Genomic DNA, 19,890 nt, shown 5'->3' with positions numbered 1-19,890 from the left:
GAAGAACACATGAATCCCACCTCTACGTCTATATTATAGCTGTTCATGAATCATAATCTTTCAATCATTACACCATCATCATATTTAACACTTATTAAACAGTTGCAGCACAGACTTTTAGGAGGATATTAGGTAAAATATGCAATTATAGTCACATCAAGACAACTAGATAGTTCATTGATCCATACATGAAGCTGCATCCTGGCTTATTATTATGTCATAATGAGTACTTCCTCCCCTGCTGTTTTTCATTATAACTTTAGAGTTTAAGTTATTATCGACAGGATAATAAGCTTATGAGTGTTCTTTAATATATTGTATTATTGGGGATTGTTTTGTATATCACTTGCAGCCTTTAAGTGCATTACAAATGAAAAGTAGTTGGGAAAACCTCTAACAGATTTTCCCTAGGAGCAACCGTGGATGTATGAAGAGAGCAGTCTGCAACGTTGAGTGGACATGAAGACACATAAGGTTAAATCTCGCGAGGTTTGGACGTAGCTTCTCCCCTCCCTGTGCAGTCATTGGTCGCTCCCTGGTTCTACTTCTGACTGAGCATGTGTATGTGCCGCTTAGCTGTTAGCATTTAGAGATGGCCGCAGACAAGCAAAACGACACGAAAGTGTCCTCCCTTGATGAAAATAAAAACAAATCAGCGGATGGAGGAATTGGACTGGAAAGTATCCTTTGTAACAGCGGACGTGTAGCGGCGGTTTTGTATTTGCTCTGGATGATCTATGTCTCAGAAGCTAACGGTAGCATGCTAGCTAGCTCTGTGTGAGGATAACGTTAGCTAAGGCTACGTGTCATACTGAAGCAGGCTGTCAGTGGCAGGCTTAAAAAGCAGATTAAATTGGGTTGTTACACACTTATGTTTACGTCTAATGAAGTTCAATCATGGATGCATTTAAATGAATGAGGGCTACTTTAGACATATTATTTACATGTAACGTTAACAGACAGATGCCTTTGAGTTTCAGAAGCTGCTACGTTGATTTTCTGCAACAAATCAGCATCACAGTCATTCTGAATCTGTACTATACACTGTACAAAGAAATATGTCCGTATGGCTGTAATATACATACTTGATTATGAATGACAGATGTTAAGCTAGAGTACCATGTCTGTTTGTGTGATGATGTAGAGAATGTTGTCCCTTAACATTGATTTGCAGTTTTGCAAATAATCAAGGAGTCCCAGCAGCAGCATGGCCTCAGGCACGGAGACTACCAGAGATACAGGTGAGCTGTGCCCAGTCGTACTACATGACATTGACTACATGTCAACAGGCTGCAACAACTGGACTAGAGATGCCTGTGGTTAACTCTCTTATATTGCATGGCTGTCCACAAAGAGGTGCACAGGACTTCACAGTTTAAAAAATATACTTGGTGACCTGGGATTACGTATTCCCTGAATATATAAATGTATGACAGTATTTCATGTTAAATAAACAATCTCTTGTGTTATACATTGAGAAAAGGCACCTCTGTCAGTGTCTACTAAATATGTACACTCTGAGAATAACAAATCTTCCTAAGACAATTAAGGATGATAGATTTTTAAAGAACTATGAAACCAAGTTGGAGAAAATGAACTGGCTGTGTGGACCATGAAGAACATGTAAATGTGCTCCATTTAATGTAATGTAACCATCTGTATGTACATTTTTTCAGGGGTTACTGCTCCCGCAGACTGCGCCGCCTGCGCAAGACTCTTGGCTTCAAGATGGGCAACCGACACAAGTTTGTTGGGAAGAAAATAACTGTTGAAATGATTTCTGACAGCAGGTGAGTCAGTGGAGAGTTTTGAACTGTTTTTGAACTGTTGCAGTTAACTGGCTGATGAGCCTTATATACAGATCATAAAATATTGACATGTGTTTGATGCAGGATAATAAATGCACCTCACAGATGAGCTCGGCCAGTTCCTAACAAAAGTATCTGCACAACACTTGAGTCCTACCTAGTTATGTACACCTCTCGGCTAAACCACAGAAGTAAACCTTGAAAGAAATTTAAATACTTGACTCTTAAAAAAAATTGTGAGGAATTCAATGTGTCCACTTTAAATAGAAATATGTGACTTAACACCTGATGCAATGTCCTCCCCCTCTTCAGGTATCTTTTGCTAGTTTTGATGGAGGCAGAGCGTGCATGGAGTTACGCCATGCAGCTGAAGCAGGAGGCCAACACGGAGCCACGTAAGCGCTTCCACCTGATGGCACGACTTCGCAAGGCTGCCAAGCACAGCGAAAGGCTGGAGAAGCTCTGTGAGAGCCCCCGTGTCGATGCTAAGACCAAACTTGAGGCACAGGTATACAGAACCTCTTGAACCTGCTTTGAGGGGTGCAGTTGAATGTGCATTGTAAACAGAAACCACATATATATGCCATGATAATGCAGCCTTAAAGCTACCAAAGTCTTTTCAGCCTTTCTCACATCGTCTATCAACTCAATACCACATTTTTAAGCTGGTTGTCACGATGTATGACACACAAGTATTAAAGCCGTTTTTCATATGAACATTGTCCAAATAATGGTACTATGAGCAGCTCTATTCGCAGAATCAGACATTCCAAAGACTTAGGAGCTGGAAGGACAAGTACTTTTGATTATGGTTCTAATAATTCAGACATTTCGGTTCTCAGATACAGCTCCTAGGTAATGTCTAGATAATTTCAGGGTTGCCGTGCATGTGTAAAAAGAGGATATACATTGTTAATACCTACAGTAGAATTTAGAAGTTAAAGCTGTGTTACAGGAAGCAAAACACATATTTGTATGTTCTAACAGCCACTAACAATGTGCATGTATATTATTCAGGCCTACACTGCATACCTGACTGGTATGGTGGAGTTTGAACTTCAGGAGTGGAAGCTTGCCATGGAGGCCTTCAACAAGTGCAAGTGAGTTAAAACATCACTACAGTTCTTTTTAACAAAATAACAATGATAAGTACCGTACTTTTCGGACTATAAGCCGCGACTTTTTTCCCCATTTTTTTTTTTTGTACAGCTAACGGCCACTAGGGAACCTCCTAAATCTATGGATTTTACAGGTAAAATTAACCACCTTTAACACTATGGGCTCTATGACCGGTCCGCGCCCGCCACCTTTAAGCGGCGGGCTCCAGCAGGAAAAGCTGGAGGCCGGAAAAGAGTGAGACAGGTAGCGCGCCAAAGTAAAATCGGAACCGAGAGACAGAACGAGAGCAAGACAGACGGACAATTTAGCTGCTGCGGCTTATATGCAGGTGCGCTTTATAGTCCGAAAAGTACGGTAGTGTTATTTGGCATGTATGCATTTTACATGACCTTTTTCACAAACATTTGACAACCTTTTTTTTTCTTGCCAGGACCATCTATGAGAAGCTGGCCAGTGCTTTCACTGAGGAGCTGGCAGTGCTGTATCGCCAGCGTGTGGACGAGATATCCCCCAACATCCGCTACTGTGCTTACAACATTGGTGAGTAACGCACACAACGCAGTATCCCCCTCGACATAATTGACTGCCATCTTAAAATTATCAACATACCGTGTGACATTTTTTACAAATGTCCCAAAGCTCAAATCACACCACCCTCTCTCTTCAATACACAAACACCATGTAACTGGATTATTTTTCCTTTGCTGATTGAAGGTGACCAGAACGCCATCAATGACTTGATGCAGATGCGACTGACTGGTGGAGGAGGAGGCATGATGGCCGAGAAACTAGAGGTAAACAAACAGTACATTATTATTTCTGCTTGTACCATGATTCATCTTGTATTGGTGAGGTCTTATCCAATGTAATGTGTGAAACACACTCACAATCCTCAACTATCCATGTGTGTATATATAATTGTTATTTTTGAACAAGCTCGAATATTCAAAGACCTTCTATCATGTAGATCATAAAATCAATGTTTAAGTCAAAACAAACCTTTTTTTTATATTATTCTCCTCAGGCCCTGATCACTCAAGCGAGAACCAAGCAGGCCGCCACCATGAGTGAGGTGGAGTGGCGAGGGCGGTCGGTTCCCGTCAAGATCGACAAGGCCCGGGTCTTCCTGTTGGGTCTGGCAGACAACGAGGCGGCCATCGCTCAGGTCAGTATTTATAGTTACTGAGTGAACGTGTTAAATACAAAGTTTAGACCATGTTGTTGTTGGCTACTCCATATAATTACATGTCAGCACTTTAAGAACATGGTGGTTAGTTATTTATGGTTTGTGGGATTTTTTTTTTTTTTTTTTTCTTTCTTTTCCACAAGTATTTTTATTGGGCCATCAATCTTAAAACATACAAACTGTTGACATAAGATCACCCGATTTTACTTTTTTTTTTACAACAAACATGGCATAGTAACCATCCCCCCACCCACCTACAAAACAAAACCGAAAAGCGTCACAATACGATATAAAAGAGGAGCAAAAATAAGTAAATAAAAAATACAAGAGGATATCATAAAAGCACAGAAATACAAAGAAACACTGTGTTGCACAATGCACATTGGGCTGCATGACCATTCACACGCCAAAGGAGACAATCACTTATCATTGCAACCGTCCAGTCTCAAAATAGTATCTACGGCGTACATTAATGAGTAATAGAATTATCTAATCCCCAAAAGAAGGAATAGAATTAACAAAAGAGAGAATAGGATTCCAGGTTTTGCTAAATGTATCAGAGCATCCCCTTATACTATACTTAATCTTCTCTAAGTATAAGAAAGACATTAAGTCCTTCAACCACGACTGAGAAGATGGAGGTTTCTGGTCCTTCCACTGCAGTAAAATACGTCTGCGGGCTACAAGTGAAGCAAAAGCAATAACATTGCTCTCCTTGTTAGTGAAACTAGAGAATTCCTCAGGGACACCAAAAATAGAAATTGAAGGGCTAGGAACCACCGGCTTATTGAAGGCCTTCGAGAGTGTATCATAAAAAGAGGACCAGAATGAACCCAGCTTTGGACAGGAGAAAAACATGTGTGTGTGGTTGGCCGGAGAGAGAGAGAGCATCTATCATTACATTGCATTACATCACACATCTCACTTGTGTCAAACAGTTTGCTAAGTCTAACTTTGGTCAGGTGTGATCTTTGTAGGACCTTAAACTGTATCAGTGTCAGTCTGGCGCAAGATGAAGTAGAGTTGACTCTGTCTAGGGCCCCCTGCCACCATTCATCTGAAAAGGTAACCCCAAGCTCCTTCTCCCAGATGTTCCTAGTCGCTAAAGGAGATGATAACGCTGATAAGATTAACTTCCCCACGGCTGAAATGACTCCACGTACTACAGGGGTCAATAGAATTGTATCAATGAGAGAATTAGGTGGTTGATGAGGAAAATTGGGGAAGTTACAACGAGCAAAGTCTCGGATTTGAAAATATCTAAATAACTGAGAGTTTGGAAGGTCAAATTTAGTCTTGAGAATATCAAAGGAGACAAAAATGTTATCAACAAAAAGTTGATGAAATAAACCAACCCTTTCTCCTTCCACAAAGAGAAAACTGGGTCAAGACATGAAGGAAGAAAAATATGATTATTACAAATCGGCATTAGCAGGGAAAGGGAAACAATTTTAAAGTGGCGTCTAAATTGCCTCCAAATCTTTACAGTAGATTGTACAATTGGGTTGGATACGCATTTAGCAGGATATGATTTTAGGGGGGCACAAATTAACGACGATAAAGAGATAGAGCCACAAGACCGCGCTTCCATCTGGCACCAGTCTGTAATGGGGGAGTTGTGCCAAGTGTGAATCTTTTGAATATTGGCCGCCCAATAGTATGCCAGAAGGTTAGGTAGAGCAAGGCCACCATCTTCTTTAGCCCTTTGTAGGACAGAATATTTTACCCTTGGGGTCTTTCCTGCCCAAATAAAAGATGAAATAGTCTTGCCTAAGTCCTTAAAAAAAGATTTGGGGAGGAATAATGGTAAACATTGAAAAAGGAATGAGAATCTGGGAAGCACATTCATTTTGATTGAATTGATTCTACCTACAATTGACAGAGGGAGAGAGTTCCAGCACTGTAGGTCAGATTTAACCTCCTTCACCAACTTCAAAACGTTATGCTTATGAAGTGACAGTATGTCCAAAACTGTGCAGCTCGGGTCCTCACACACACAAAGCCGTGGCAGCACATCACTCCCACCCTCATCCACCTCCACTGGTTGCCGGTCAAGTTCCGCATAACTTATAAAGTCCTTCTCCTGACCTACCAGTCCCTCCATGCCCTTGCCCCCCAGTACCTATCGGACATCCTTCACCCACATGCCCCACCCCGGAACCTGCGGTCTTCAGACTCTGGCCTGCTCACCACCCCCCGCACCAAACTGAGAACCTTCGGGGACAGAGCCTTCAGTGTGGCAGCCCCCACCCTCTGGAACGCTTTCCCTGCGGAGATTCGCAACATCCCCACACTGGACGCCTTCAAAAGGGCCCTCAAGTCCCATCTGTTCATCAAGGCTTTCGGCCCTTAAATCGTTCTGTTGTTTTGTCTGTCTGACCTTTGTTTTGTTTTGTTTGTGCTTGCCCTATTCCTGTGAAGCGACCTTGGGTCCCTTGAAAGGCGCTATAGAAATCTCAGTTATTATTATTATTACTATGCGAAATATTAATGCCCAGGTACCGGAAACCAGAGGAGGCCAAATGAAAAGGCAGACTCTGGGCCGGAATCTGTTTTGCCGCAAGATTAAGAGGGAAGCATTCGCTCTTACTGATGTTCAACTTGTATCCCGAAAAGGAACCAAACGTTTGTAAAACGTCAAGAATCCCATTAATACTGGCCGTAGGGTTCGAGACATAGAGCAGCAAATCATCCGCGTACAGCGAAACCCTGTGTTCAACCCCATTCCTATAGATACCTGTAAAAGCTGGTGAGTTTCTAAGAACGATGGAAAGTGGCTCGATTGCAATTGCAAACAGTAAAGGCGACAGGGGACAGCCTTGGCGGAAACCGCGTTGTAAGGGGAAAAAATTGGATTGAGTGGAGTTGGTAGTCACACTAGCTGTAGGAGCACTATACAACAATTGAATCCATGAAATATATCTTTGACCAAAACCAAACTTGTCAAGAGCTGAAAATAAATAACTCCACTCGGTCAAAAGCCTTCTCCGCATCCATAGAGATTACCATTTCAGCCTCTTGTGTGCTAGACTTAGACATTATAATATTAAGGGGGCGACAAAAATTTGAGGACAACTGTCTACCCCTTATGAAGCCAGTTTGATTACCCGAAATAATGTTTGGTAGACAGGGGTCCAGACGGCTAACTGCTACATTCTGCTCGATCTTTGTTTTTCTTTGGAATGAGTGAAATTGATGCTTGAGTTACGGATGGAGGAAGGGAACCACGCTCTAAGGAGTCGTTGAACATATCCAATAGCAAGGGAGCCAGTTGATCAGAGAATTTCTTTAAAAAGTCAGCTGGGAAGCCGTCCGGGCCCGGTGCCTTGCCATTCTGTATTAATCTGAGACTGTCTGTAACCTCCTTTAAACTGAGTGGAGCATCTAGATTCCTTTTACTTGTTTCGTTGATCATAGGGAAGTCCAAATTATCCAAAAATGGTTTCATTAAGATGTTGTCAGGTGGAGCCTCTGATTGGTAAAGATTAGAATAGTACGAAGCGAAAACATTATTTATCTCCTTTGGGTCTGTAACTATTGTATGGGGGGATTTGCGAATTTGTGTAATAAAACGTGAGACAGATTGATGCTTTAGTTGTAACGCTAGCAGTCGGCTGGCCTTGTCCCCATATTCATAATAGGTACTATTTGTGCGCCTTAAAACAAACTCAGCTTTGTTTGTGGAAATAAGATTCCATCAGCTCAAGTTGTCTCTGTATTTGCTGCTTATGTTCCCTGGCACTGTAAGAGATAATATCACCGCGAATTACCGCTTTACAGGTTTCCCACAGGAGGGAAGGAGAAGTCGAGTCAGATTTGTTATTTAGGATAAAGAGCTTAATTTTCTCAGAAATACATTCGCAGAATTTATTAGAAGATAATAACCCTGTAATCAATCTCCAATTTGAGCACTGTCCACTTTTAGGAAGCAATTCCAAGTCTAATAAAAGGGGGAATGGTCTGATATGACTATATTGCTGAATATTCACATAATTTCACTGAATGAAGGAGTATTTTGTCTAAAAAAAATAATCAATGCGAGAATATGTTTGATGAGCATGGGAATAGAATGAAAACTCTTTTGCTGTTGGGTGGCTGAATCGCCACGTATCCACACAACCGATTTGGTCCACAAGTGTCATAAGAGCTCTAGCCGTACTAGATGGGGTTAGGTTTTTTGGCTTGGATAAATCAAGGGCAGGATTAACAACCAAGTTAAGATCTCCCCCCAATATAAGGTGGTGTGAATCCAGGCATGGGATTAATGAGAATAAGGACGTCATAAAATTAGGACAACTCCAATTAGGGGCATAGACGCAAACCATAATAAGGAGTTTGGAGCAATACACCCACGACTATAATGTAACGCCCATTTGTATCAGAAATACACTTTTCTAAAGAGAACTGCAGTCGTTTGCGTAGTAAAATTACTCTACCTCTAGAACGGCTATTGAAGCTAGAGTGGAACACTTGTCCGACCCAGGGTTTCCGCAGTCTGGTGTGGTCACAGGACACAGGTCTCCTGCAGAAAAGCAATGTCCGTCGTCATATCCTTAAGATGTGAGAATAATCTGGCTCTTTTAGTAGGCCCGCGCGATTTGGCCTAAAAATAAAAAAAAAATTCTTCTTTCTAACTAATAGACAATTTTTTCCTGTTTTTTTTCTAAACAAACCAGACCAAGGCAAGATTTCAATACATATTTTCTTTAATAAAACAATAAAAATAAATGAGATTACGAAGTAGTCTAGGCCTATGTAAACAAATTAGTTGTTCAAGAATAAAAAAATTAAAATAAAAACAGCACCACGGCACTTGGCTGTCATTAATGTGCAAAGATTTTTTTAAATCAAACTGAAAAAAAAATCTCTTGTAGGCCATCCCTGAAAAAACTTGTAAAATAACGATAATGAAATTAATAATAAAAAAATACCCTCAAACAAAATAACATCCCTTTAACTTTCTAGGAAGTTGTCTTTCTACAGACCTTACACAGAACAGTTGTTTGTTCTATGTATGACCGCTTGTACCCGAACCACTTCCATACAACTGAAGTAGCACCTTTTTTAGGAATGAGTTCTTCATCTGTGTTCGTGGACATTTTTATGGTACGTCTGTCGGTGAAGCGGTGAATGTGATTGTAGTAGGCTATGTGACTACCCGATCTGCAGCTCTGCACATGCGCACAGTGTTATAAATTAAAATCAATGTTTTTGATGGCATAAAGTACCTTAAACATACCGTCAGTTTAAATGCTGTTTTATACTGAAAAACCAGAAGTTCTCGTGCGCAGTTGTTAAGCTTTTATTCTGAAAATCCTTCATCTCCGGTTAGCATTTAGCATGTGGCTAATATACCATTTACTATAGAGGTGAATTTAGTAGCGATATGACACAGAGTGTTGCACACCGAAACCTACTGATTTCAACACTACAACTACTGTATAGACGTCGAGATATTATTATTGCTGAATATTAAATGAAGGTACAGTTTATTTGAATACGTTTGTTTACAGACGTGGGAGCATGAGACAACATCCGGAACTACCAGAAATGAAACCAGCCGTGAAGTTTTTCCTGTATTGAGTATTGATTACAGTGTTCAAAACCATATTAAATTAAAAGTCATGAAAGAGATAAGGAGGAGAAAAGGCGTGTTTAGTTATATATGTAATGTACAATGTCTGAGTCCTCTGTTATGCTCAACAACGAACACAGCATAACAACAGCATAACAACAGCAGATCGGGCAGAGCTGCAGATCGGGTAGTCACAGGCAATGTGGCTGAGTTTTGTGCGCGTTCTGGAAAGTGAGAGAGTAAGCTACTACGAGTCCCTTAAAGCAAAACAAATCTGCGGAGTCTAGAAATGTTTTAAAATCGCGATTTTTCGGTTCAGCCATTTCACAAACCGTAGGAAAGTAAAAATGCAAATTAATCGTGAAAACCGAAAAAATCGCCCAGCCCTACCGCCAAGTCCTCTGACATTCCAGCTTGTAAACCTGATTGATTTGCGTAGCTCTCAGTCTCATATCAGCCATAGAGCATGAGCCACAATATCAGCCTTTGGAATAATATGATGAAATTATGAATTAGCCAGTAGGCTACAAAGCAAGGTAACAACTTCAAATGTGTTATAAAGATGGGCACCAAAGAAAAAAGTTCCTCCCGTATTGAGAAAGAAAAAAACACACACAAAAAACACAACCCAACGAGATCAGATGTCTGAATCTCTAACAAATCCCTACAACCTTGTCCTAAACTCATCCTGTAACATAGATGAGCACGCAGGAAATGTTCTGCACACCTCCGGTTAACTGCGGTGTAGTTAGCTTCCCTTCAAAATGTATAATTATCACATATACAACCCCAGCTGAATTGCAGTCATTCCCCAGTCCACACCCCCATAAACGAGACAGCAGTGACCTCTATTGGCCTAGCAGGGAGCTGCAAGCAATGTCTAATTTAACGTTCATGTCCGTGTAGCTTCAGCTCGGTTATAGAAATAAAAATAACTTAAGTGAAAAACAAGATTCAGAGGGGGTATGTGGACAGAATCCTCCTGATCATTCACTTACTGCTATGAACCTGATAGAAACGCTCTGCCTCTTCCGCGGAGTAAAAAATGTGAGTCTGTCCGTTAATAGTAACACGCAGGCGGGCTGGGTAGAGTAAGCCGAAGCGTATTCCCTCCTTGTAGAGCTGCGACTTCACTTTGTTAAAGGCGGCCCGCTTCTTGGCGAGTGTGGCGCTGAAATCTTCAAAGATCCTGATGGGATGACCTTGGTACGAGACATCCCGGGATTTCTTAGCCCACAGCAGCACACGTTCCTTCTGGGCATATTTATGGAAGCGGACAATGAGGGGCCGGGAACCTTGCGGCGGTTTCGGAGCCAGACTGCGATGTGCACGGTCTAGCTCCAAGGCATCCAGCTGAGGGTCTCCGACCATCTTCTTGAACAGTGTAGTCATGAAGAGACAAGCATCATCCCCCTCCATTCCTTCTGGAATGCCAATCACACGGAGATTCTGTCGTTTGGAACGTGAAACCAGGTCTTCCACCGCCAGCTGCAATCTGTCATTCAGTGGTCTCCAACTTGGATTTCAATACGGCCACCTCTCGCTCCAGAGTAGTGATTCCATCTGAATGAGCGCTGAGAGCCGTTTCCATTCCGGTGATGGTGGCAGTATGTGTAGCCACGGTGTCGGTGATCTTTTGAAGAGAGGCTTGGATTGGGGCCAGGGCGGTGTTCATGGAAGCGGTAAGTTCACCTGTTACGTCTTTACGCAGTTTCTCAAGCTCTCCGACTAGCATAACGAGTGTTAGCGGCTGCACGCTAGCTTCCGAAGCACTGGTAGCCATCTTGTTAGCCTCTTTATCTTGCGAGCTGAAGAGTTTAGTTTGTTGCTGACTTTTGCCACGACTGCCTTGAGTTTTACTCATTTCAACAACGAAAAAGTTACTGAGGCACTCCTAATGACTAATCAAGTAAGAAAAGTAACAGACGTCTGGGTGTATATGTGTAAAAGCGAAAAAGGATTGGGGAGCAAACGCCAATGCGACCGATCACTCAAACGCCATAACCGGAAACCTACGGTTTGTGGGATTTTTAATAAAACATATGTGCAGGATGTCCCATGTTGCACTTATGTCGTATTTTGAGTTTAATCAGATAATGGTCACTGAAAAGATCATCCCTTTTTTTCAGATGTTCCACTTATTCTGGATGAAGCAATATCCTTAACTCTGCGTTTTTTTGTTTTGTTTATTAAGACCAATGTTCCATTACTTGTAGTTACCTGTGATAAAAGCGTCATCCACTACTATCCCAGTGTTCATACTTTCCAGGGTTACGTGTCAATCATACTTGGCTTCAGATGAAAATAGTCAAACTGTCATTATGGCCTAAGTTTAAGCAGAACACCTCCTCCTTGGCCAGTCCATGCAGTTCCTCAGACATTCAGAGTGCGGCACTCTCCTCTTTACAGTCTCTTGTGTCGCCCTCACTGCCACCACGGCTCAATCCTCCTGATTTAACGGCAGAAGGCTCAGCACGCCCTGCGGACATACCTGTCACACCCTCAGCCACTCAGGTCTCTGGCATGCAGCCTCTCATCGCACGACTGAATTCTGTGCATTTCAGCCCACACATGAATACTGAGGCTACGCCCACCAGGTCCCTGTGGGCAGATTAGTATTATCACCTCTAAACCCCATTCAGTTTCAAATGTGCCCCTTTGGGACTTAACTGTAGGCCTTTGTTAAGCGAAATGCGGTGGTAACTTAATGTATGGAAAGCCAATTTAAAGCTGAAATACCCCAGTTTTTTCTCAATATTATATGACTTAATAAAACAGCATCCTCATCAACTAACTTTAAGGGTAAAAAATAAGATATGTTATTGATTGCTCAACAGAATATGGCCGACCACCACCGTAATTTTCCTCCGTTTACCCCTGGGTGTTTCTCAATGTCGAGGAAGGCTGCTTCAGAGCCACTATTTCAAGCATACTACGTCATCGAGTGCCGCCGAAGGACTGTTCCAATGTCCAGTATACTTGGAATTCTACCGAGGCCGGCGTACTTCGTAGCGGGAAATTTCGAGGCATGCTCATGTGTAGACTCCGCGGTCTTAAAATCCCCACAATGCTTTGCGCACGGACCAATTTCCAAATCTTAGGCGGAAATCGTGCTCCATTTTTAAGACGGGGCCTCGCATATGACGCACACCTGTTAGCCTGTTCCACAATTCTTCGTTTTACGAGGCTAGTAAGGATTCTTGCCTCGCTTCTGAAGCAAGTGACTCGGAAGACATGTGCTACCAAGCAAGCGTCCTCGACATTGAGAAACACCCCCTTCACCCTCCGCTCTTGGCCTCTGGGGACAGGAAGCTCCATATTGGGTCATACATAAGTCCTAATCGAGAAGCGTGTCACCTCCACCCTCTAATCGGTTTATCCAGCCGGCACTCACTCCGAACAAGAGACAATACTCGACAGGTTGAGCCGGTCATGTTAGGCGTTGCCAGGGTGTTAGCACGAGTGTGTGTGGCACTAAATAACATCCGCCTGCTGGGTGGCTGAGATCAGCCATATCTGTCTGTTATCAATGATCACTACGAGGAATTTTCTCGTAACATTCTTCCCCTGTCTGTGGTGCTAGCTAAGAGTTTATTTGCTGCTTAGGGGGTGAGAGCTTGACAATAATGTCATCCATAAAAAATGTAAAGGACATATTTAAACAAAAGTTAAACTGTGTTAACATTACTTCAGTTATTTAATGATTACATTTACAGTAACACAACATGGCCTTTTTCTTTGAATATGAACATAGTATGCCCTGTAGACATCTGAGTCGTGTAGTGACACAGGCCTATTGTATGACTTTGTTAATGAAAGAAAGGTGAAGTGAAGAACAATCCTGTCATTCACAAAGATTTGAACCCTGAAACTCCAGAGAGCGAGTGCTGATGTGTGCAGGAATGTTTCGGCAGGCTGTCAGGCCACATACCTGTGCCTCTCCCCCAGATTGCCACAGTCACATCTCTGCTAAAACTCTCTTTGTATCAAACCAATATGACTTTTAAACATATTTCCTTCTCAAGCGCACAAAGAGGACTTCAAACTTAAGTCTCTCCCCCTCCCAAATTCTTCTCTGGTGAAACTGTATACATAGTTTCATCACTTGTATTTCGTCCTTAAATCTTTCTACACCTTTAGTCATTTCACAACTGTAACATAATTGCACCAAAGCTGCATGCATGTAATAATACGTTTTTATTTAAGGCGCCTTTCATGACACCCAAGGACACCGTACAATTTGATAAATATTCTAATAGGTAAAAGCAACAGAACATGATAAAAACACAAACATACCATCATGGAGAAGACCATTAAAGTGGACACAAATGATAGGGACAGGTTATTCAGGGGAAACGGATGATGGGGAGCACTACAGTGAGTAGGCTGGTCTGAACAGGTGGGTTTTGAGATGGGACTTGAATGTCGTGATTGTGTCAGACCGTCAGGTGTGAAGGAGAGAGATATGTGATACACAGCCTCAATATTCCCTTTTCAATCTAAATGTCTGTTTCTGTTGTGCAGACGGCTAACGAGGAGACAAAGGAGCATCTGTACGAGACGCTGCTGGCCGAGTGCAGAGACACCATCCAGGCTGTGAGGGAGGAACTCAAGAGTGAGGCGGTAAGATACAAAGGGATAAACATTTAAAATATTTCAAGAATTGTGAGGAATTTGAGTTGGCCTTAATTGTTGCCTAGAAATCACAAACATCTGCCTAATTACAGTTTACCAACAAGCCTGCCATTTAAACAAACATTTTCAAAGTGTTTCACATTTTATTGCTTGTCTTTGTAGAAGCAACGAGAGAGGAGCTCAGATGGTGACAGCGGCAAGGTGTCCAACCTGCAGTTCCTGCACAGGTAAAAGAAACACATCAACTTTAGTCCATACAATAACTAGGGCTTGTAAATGCCCAGTCAGACTTCTAAGTCTTGTGAAAAACTAGTTAAAGTAAATGGCCTGTTCATGTTACTTTTCTGTTGGGTCAATGATCAAAAACCGTATATTGCAACAACAACAAAAAAGCTCATATCCAGGCTTAAGCATAAATACTTTTTTCCACCCTCTGATATTTCTCTATTCCATTTATCTCTTATTTAAGTGAATAATAAATGTGCTGTTGGTCTCCTCTCCCAGTTACCTGACCTACATCAAGCTGTGCACGCTGGTGAAGAGGAATGAGAGCATGGCCCACACTCTGCAGGCCAAACTGAAGGAGCCTGAAGCCGACGAGGACAAGAGAGGACCCCGCCCACAAGACCTGATCCGCCTCTACGACATCATCCTGCAGGTAAAGTCTCAACATGAAATGTATCTTACATTTATGTATTGAATGAACATAAATACATTATATAAAATGAATAACAGCTTATCTTAGAAGAAAGGTCATCGCCTTGTTTACATTAAGAAGTGGGGATCGGCACTACTTTTTTTAAAAAGACAAGACAATTTGAAGGTGTAATCGCTCAATTCATTGACGACTGTTAACTGGCTTTTACATTTTTGTTTAGTTTTTTTATTGTTGCAGCCATTATTTCTATTGAATTGTGTCTGTATCCCTCATTGTGTTTTCGGAGATTTGAAATAAAGATAATGCTGCATGTTTTACAGTTAGTATAATTGGTTCTTAGTTGCCAGTTTCTTGGTACCAGGCAGTAGCTGGGACTGTGAGGAGTTGATGATCTGTGTAGTTTATCTTAACCCACAGTCTCAGAAACTTCCTTCTCAGAGCATATCTCACCTTCCGTTTTCTCCGTGTCCTCTCTCTGCCTCTCCCCCCCCCCCCCCCCCCCCCTCGCTAACCTTCTCTGTCCGTCTTTCTCTCCAGAGTCTGGCTGAGCTGTCCACCCTGCAGGGCCTGGAAGACGACCACACCTTCCAGAAGGAGGTGTCCCTGAAGACGCTTGTCTACAAGGCATACAGGTCAGAATAAACGTTCTTTTACCACTTTTAGTGTTAGTGAGGCGGTACTGCTTAATGGTCAATGCTCCCATATTTTACTATGACATCAATGAGATAGCCCACAGTTTACTGTGTTCTGTTTTAATTTCCCCAAAATACATACATACTCTTGTGTTGTTAATGTTATCCCAGTGTGCGAAAAAGCACACAGCCGATCGTCCGGGACGTGTTATTTACAATATCGGACAAGTACATCTTTCCATTGACCTGTCCGACTGACAAGTGATGTTTTTCACCCATATTTATTGACAAATTATTGATAAATTCAGCTTACAAAAGGCAGAACTCATTTGCAAATTGTCCGTTGTCCGCCATTGTCGTTTGTGACCGCTTTACGTTTCTTTCTTTGTCATGTGTGATTAGGGATGGGTACCGAGCCCCGGTATTAAACGGGCTCCGGGGCATAATTATTGAAGACAGTGGTACCGTTAAGATCCGACGTTATCTGTCTTTTTATCGGTACTGGAGACATTTAAAAAATATGTCATATGTATTATTGCTACATAAACATTATATTGCAGTTTTTGTTTCGCCAACTCCGTTTCTGATATGCAAAAAGACTACAAAATGCGTCTATGATGTATTTTCGATCTTTCCAATCCAGACGAGAGATTTCTCTCCCCGTCTGTGTGTGAGGGTGCGGGGCAGTTTACACACACGGCTGCTACATGCATGCAACACACACACACACACACACACACACACACACACACACACACACACACACACACACACACACGGCAGAGATGGCGGAGAGAGAGCGCTCCAAGGTGTGGTTAAACTTTACCCGTCTCAATGTAGACAATGCTCGTTGCCAAAAGTGCAATAAGAGTTTAGCATTTAAGGGTGGTAACACGAGCAATTTGTCGAAACAACACATTATTTCCCGTAATCTTCCACCACAACCTCAATCTTCCTCCAGAAGAACCATTAGGCCTTTTGCAGCATACCTGTATGCCCCACTTGTGTTGCTCTGTACCACTGTGTTATTGCAGTAAATACTTGTTTTTTTATTTGTTTTTTACAGTTCTGTAAGTTCACATTATTTACAATTTTGTTTAGTTAATTTACCTTTTTTTTTTTTTTAAGAACCGATAAGAGTACCGTTAAAGGACCGGATCGATAAGCGGTAACGATAAAAGTAGTAGTACCGTTAAAACTATACCCATCCCTATGTGTGATGCAGGCCAGGGCTGCCGACTAATCGATTTTGATCATGGTCCGTTTCTGGCAACCCTAGCATGCACAAAGTATAGCTGTGGACAAGTGAAAAATGTATTCGGACAAGTAAATAGCCAAACTCACTTGTCCATGGTGAAGTACCCTCTAAAAACGTTTTCTCACACTGTATCCTTCCCTCTGTTCCCCTCACAGGTGCTTCTTCATAGCTCAGTCCTATGTGCTGGTGAAGAAGTGGAGCGAGGCCCTGGTGCTGTATGAGAGGGTGCTGAAATACGCCATGGAGGTCCAATCTAAGGCCAAGAGCCTCAACAACAGCCTCAAGGTTGGTCTGAAAAAAAGAAATACTCTTAATACCGAAAATCATTTAATCTACAACGAATCATGTAGACATCCTCCTTAAACATGTGTTGATATTAACACATATAACAATAAAAAGTCCAAATCCAAGCGTATTTCTCAGCTTTTGAAACTGACCCGAAAACCTGCAGGTAAATAAGTCTCTGAACATTTAACCACATCTGTACTCTAACAGAAACATCTGTTGTGTCTCTGCAGGATCTCCCTGATGTTCAGGAGCTCATTGCCGAGGTCAACGCTGAGAAATACTCCCTTCAAGCTGCTGCTATTTTAGGTGAGAGCAACAAACTGTTGTCTAGCGAACTCATTTACTTTAGCCTTTTGAGAACACAATCTTTGTTGTTTGTGCCAACCTTTTGGAAATGTTTGCGTTTCAGACACTGAAGAGACTGCTGAAGTTCCCGCCAAGCAGCAGGTCAAAGACAACACGGTAAGAGAACAAGACTAACACACGGGGAGGAAATTCATCATAGAATCCTGCCTGTGTCCGTATGAGAAATGATCGATCAATCAGTGTTTAGCTCGCGGGGGAAAATATGTCCATCTTCCATTGTAACTAGCACCAAAAATAGTGCAAAATAACATAACCTTTTTGGTTACGGCCCCTCAAACTGGTTAATATTGTGTTAGACCCGCCCTCCGAGGACTTAATTTGACCATGACTAAACCTATCAATAGTCTCTCATAAATGTTTTGATACATATGCAGTTATCCTATGATGCAAGCATCACTTTTTTCACTCCTTTCTCCGTCATGCAGCCCCTCTGCAACCGCCTGGAAACCTTCCGCCTGGACCCTGCCCTCGTAGGAAAGCAGCCCAACTTGGTCCAGTTCCCTCCCGACTTCCAGCCAATCCCCTGCAAGCCCCTGTTCTTTGACCTCGCTCTCAACCATGTGGCCTTCCCTCCCCTGGATGACAAGGTAGAGCAGAAGGGAAAGGGCGGCCTCACCGGCTACATCAAGGGCATCTTTGGCTTCGGCAGCTAAATGTATCGCCCGGCTGTGGTTTCCACAGGAGAGCCACACGGTCCCCGAGTTCACCACAGAACAACCAGACTTGGGTCTGTTGTTAATTCGAGTCATTTAAATTCATTTTAAGTCTGATGATGAGTGCCTGAGTGCAAGACGGGTGGAGTTTGCAGTTCTGAGGAATGCAGAGTGAGTTTGACCTACTTAAAGAAAGGTAATCGAATCAACTTCAAGTAGCAATATGACCCAAGTTCACCTCCTACCCTCAGTAATAACATCCGGCTGCAGTGAACAGGCTGAATGTGAGTCGCGGAGGTGTCTGTCACCTTCAGGTTCTACAGGTTACGAGCCGTGGTCTCTCAGTACAGCCAAGATGTACCATCCTGTCAGAGTAAACTCAGCCACTTAGGGATCATTAGTAGTTATTCTTTTCTTTTTAATCTTTATGTAAGCGCCTTCATGTAATTACATTTTTTTTCTTTGTGAAAGATGTTTTCAGCATCTTTTCTTAAATATAAAACGTACAATGTGCTGTTTTGTTATGGCAGCTACTTTGACTCAAAACACAAAGTAGGGGGCTTAAAATACTATTAATATCCTGCGACATGTAGTTTGACAAACTGAGGCTTTTTTCGCAATAGTTCAGACTATAGACTTCAGCTGCCTCCCATTTCTTCCCTCCACCTTCGCCCTGGTCTCACCTGCTTTGTGCATCAAGAAACCTGTATGTGTTTGAAAACTGCACCTCATTTGCTGACTTAGTGAGTCAAGTACAAGGAAGTTTCAAGTGCATCAACAGGAGGATGAAGACATGAACCAAGGTGTGAAATGTGTTTGTTAAATGCTGAATGTTTGAGTGTTTTAATTTGTCAGCTACATGTTGTCCTGTCACATTGGACACTAAACCTGCTGTCCTGGGAGAAGGGTCCAATGGCTTCAGTCTGCTAGATGGAAGCACAAGCTGCAATTTTTTTTAACACCCCTCAGTGTCTCAAGTTTTCTACATAAGGGTCTCCAGGCTCTTCACACTATCATGAAATATTTGTATTTGCATTTCAGCTAAATCAATTGAATAGGACAGCAGTCAGCATTAAGGAGTGAAGGAAGTATTTAGCAGCCTTTCATACATCACACCACCATGTCTTTGGATAAACTGTGACTATAAAACACTTTTGTTACTCCTTGTTTGCCAGTCACTATGTCCACATTATTTCTTCTGATCCTTAAGGGACCGATCTGCCGGGTTAAACACTAGCTGGAGAATTGTTTCAGTGTCACTCTCCCACCCAAAAAAATGATACTGTTTTGCTTACTCATTTTTATCAATGTCTTTGGTTTTAATTTTTTTTTTCTTTAAATGTTTTATGTTAAATAATTGAGTCGGTCGTGCTGGAATAGCTCCAGCACTTTACCTCGATCGGCCTGGAAGAAAACAAGATGGTTATTTGTTGTAAACACAAGTGGAAAGAGACATGAACTGATGAGAATGTATGATTTGATTACTTTTCCAGGTTGATTATTAAAATATATTTGTGCCTAATGCTGATTTCTTGTTTTATTTATTTATTGTATAGAAGATTCTGTGACATTTGGATGACCATGATGGAGGAGAAAATAGTTGTTTGAAGTCCCTTGCACCTTTTTGTTTTGGGTGTGTTAGGAGTGCGTGGGATGCCTCAGCAGGGTGTGAACGTTTTCCAATTTATTTTGCGTATATGCATTTGTGTTTA

The 19,890-nt window shown here is 42.0% G+C and overlaps 1 protein-coding gene across 1 annotated transcript; it reads left to right on the top strand.

The window, feature by feature from the left end:
- The first annotated feature begins 526 nt into the window (after window positions 1-526).
- Window positions 527-19,706, top strand: srp68 (signal recognition particle 68). Its single transcript, XM_034083651.1, has 16 exons — window positions 527-680; window positions 1,175-1,241; window positions 1,677-1,790; window positions 2,121-2,316; window positions 2,826-2,908; window positions 3,358-3,467; window positions 3,642-3,721; window positions 3,952-4,092; window positions 14,213-14,311; window positions 14,486-14,550; window positions 14,828-14,981; window positions 15,519-15,613; window positions 17,027-17,156; window positions 17,390-17,465; window positions 17,569-17,621; window positions 17,951-19,706. Exons 1-16 carry the CDS (start codon window positions 593-595, stop codon window positions 18,176-18,178), a joined length of 1,779 nt encoding a protein of 592 aa, XP_033939542.1. The 5' UTR covers window positions 527-592; the 3' UTR covers window positions 18,179-19,706.
- The last annotated feature ends 184 nt before the right edge of the window (window positions 19,707-19,890 follow it).

The sequence above is a fragment of the Pseudochaenichthys georgianus genome, chromosome 1 (genome assembly GCF_902827115.2).
Source record: "Pseudochaenichthys georgianus chromosome 1, fPseGeo1.2, whole genome shotgun sequence".
Lineage (NCBI taxonomy): Eukaryota > Metazoa > Chordata > Actinopteri > Perciformes > Channichthyidae > Pseudochaenichthys > Pseudochaenichthys georgianus.
Note: the sequence above shows the minus strand (reverse complement) of the source record. Positions and strands in the feature narration are given on the sequence as shown.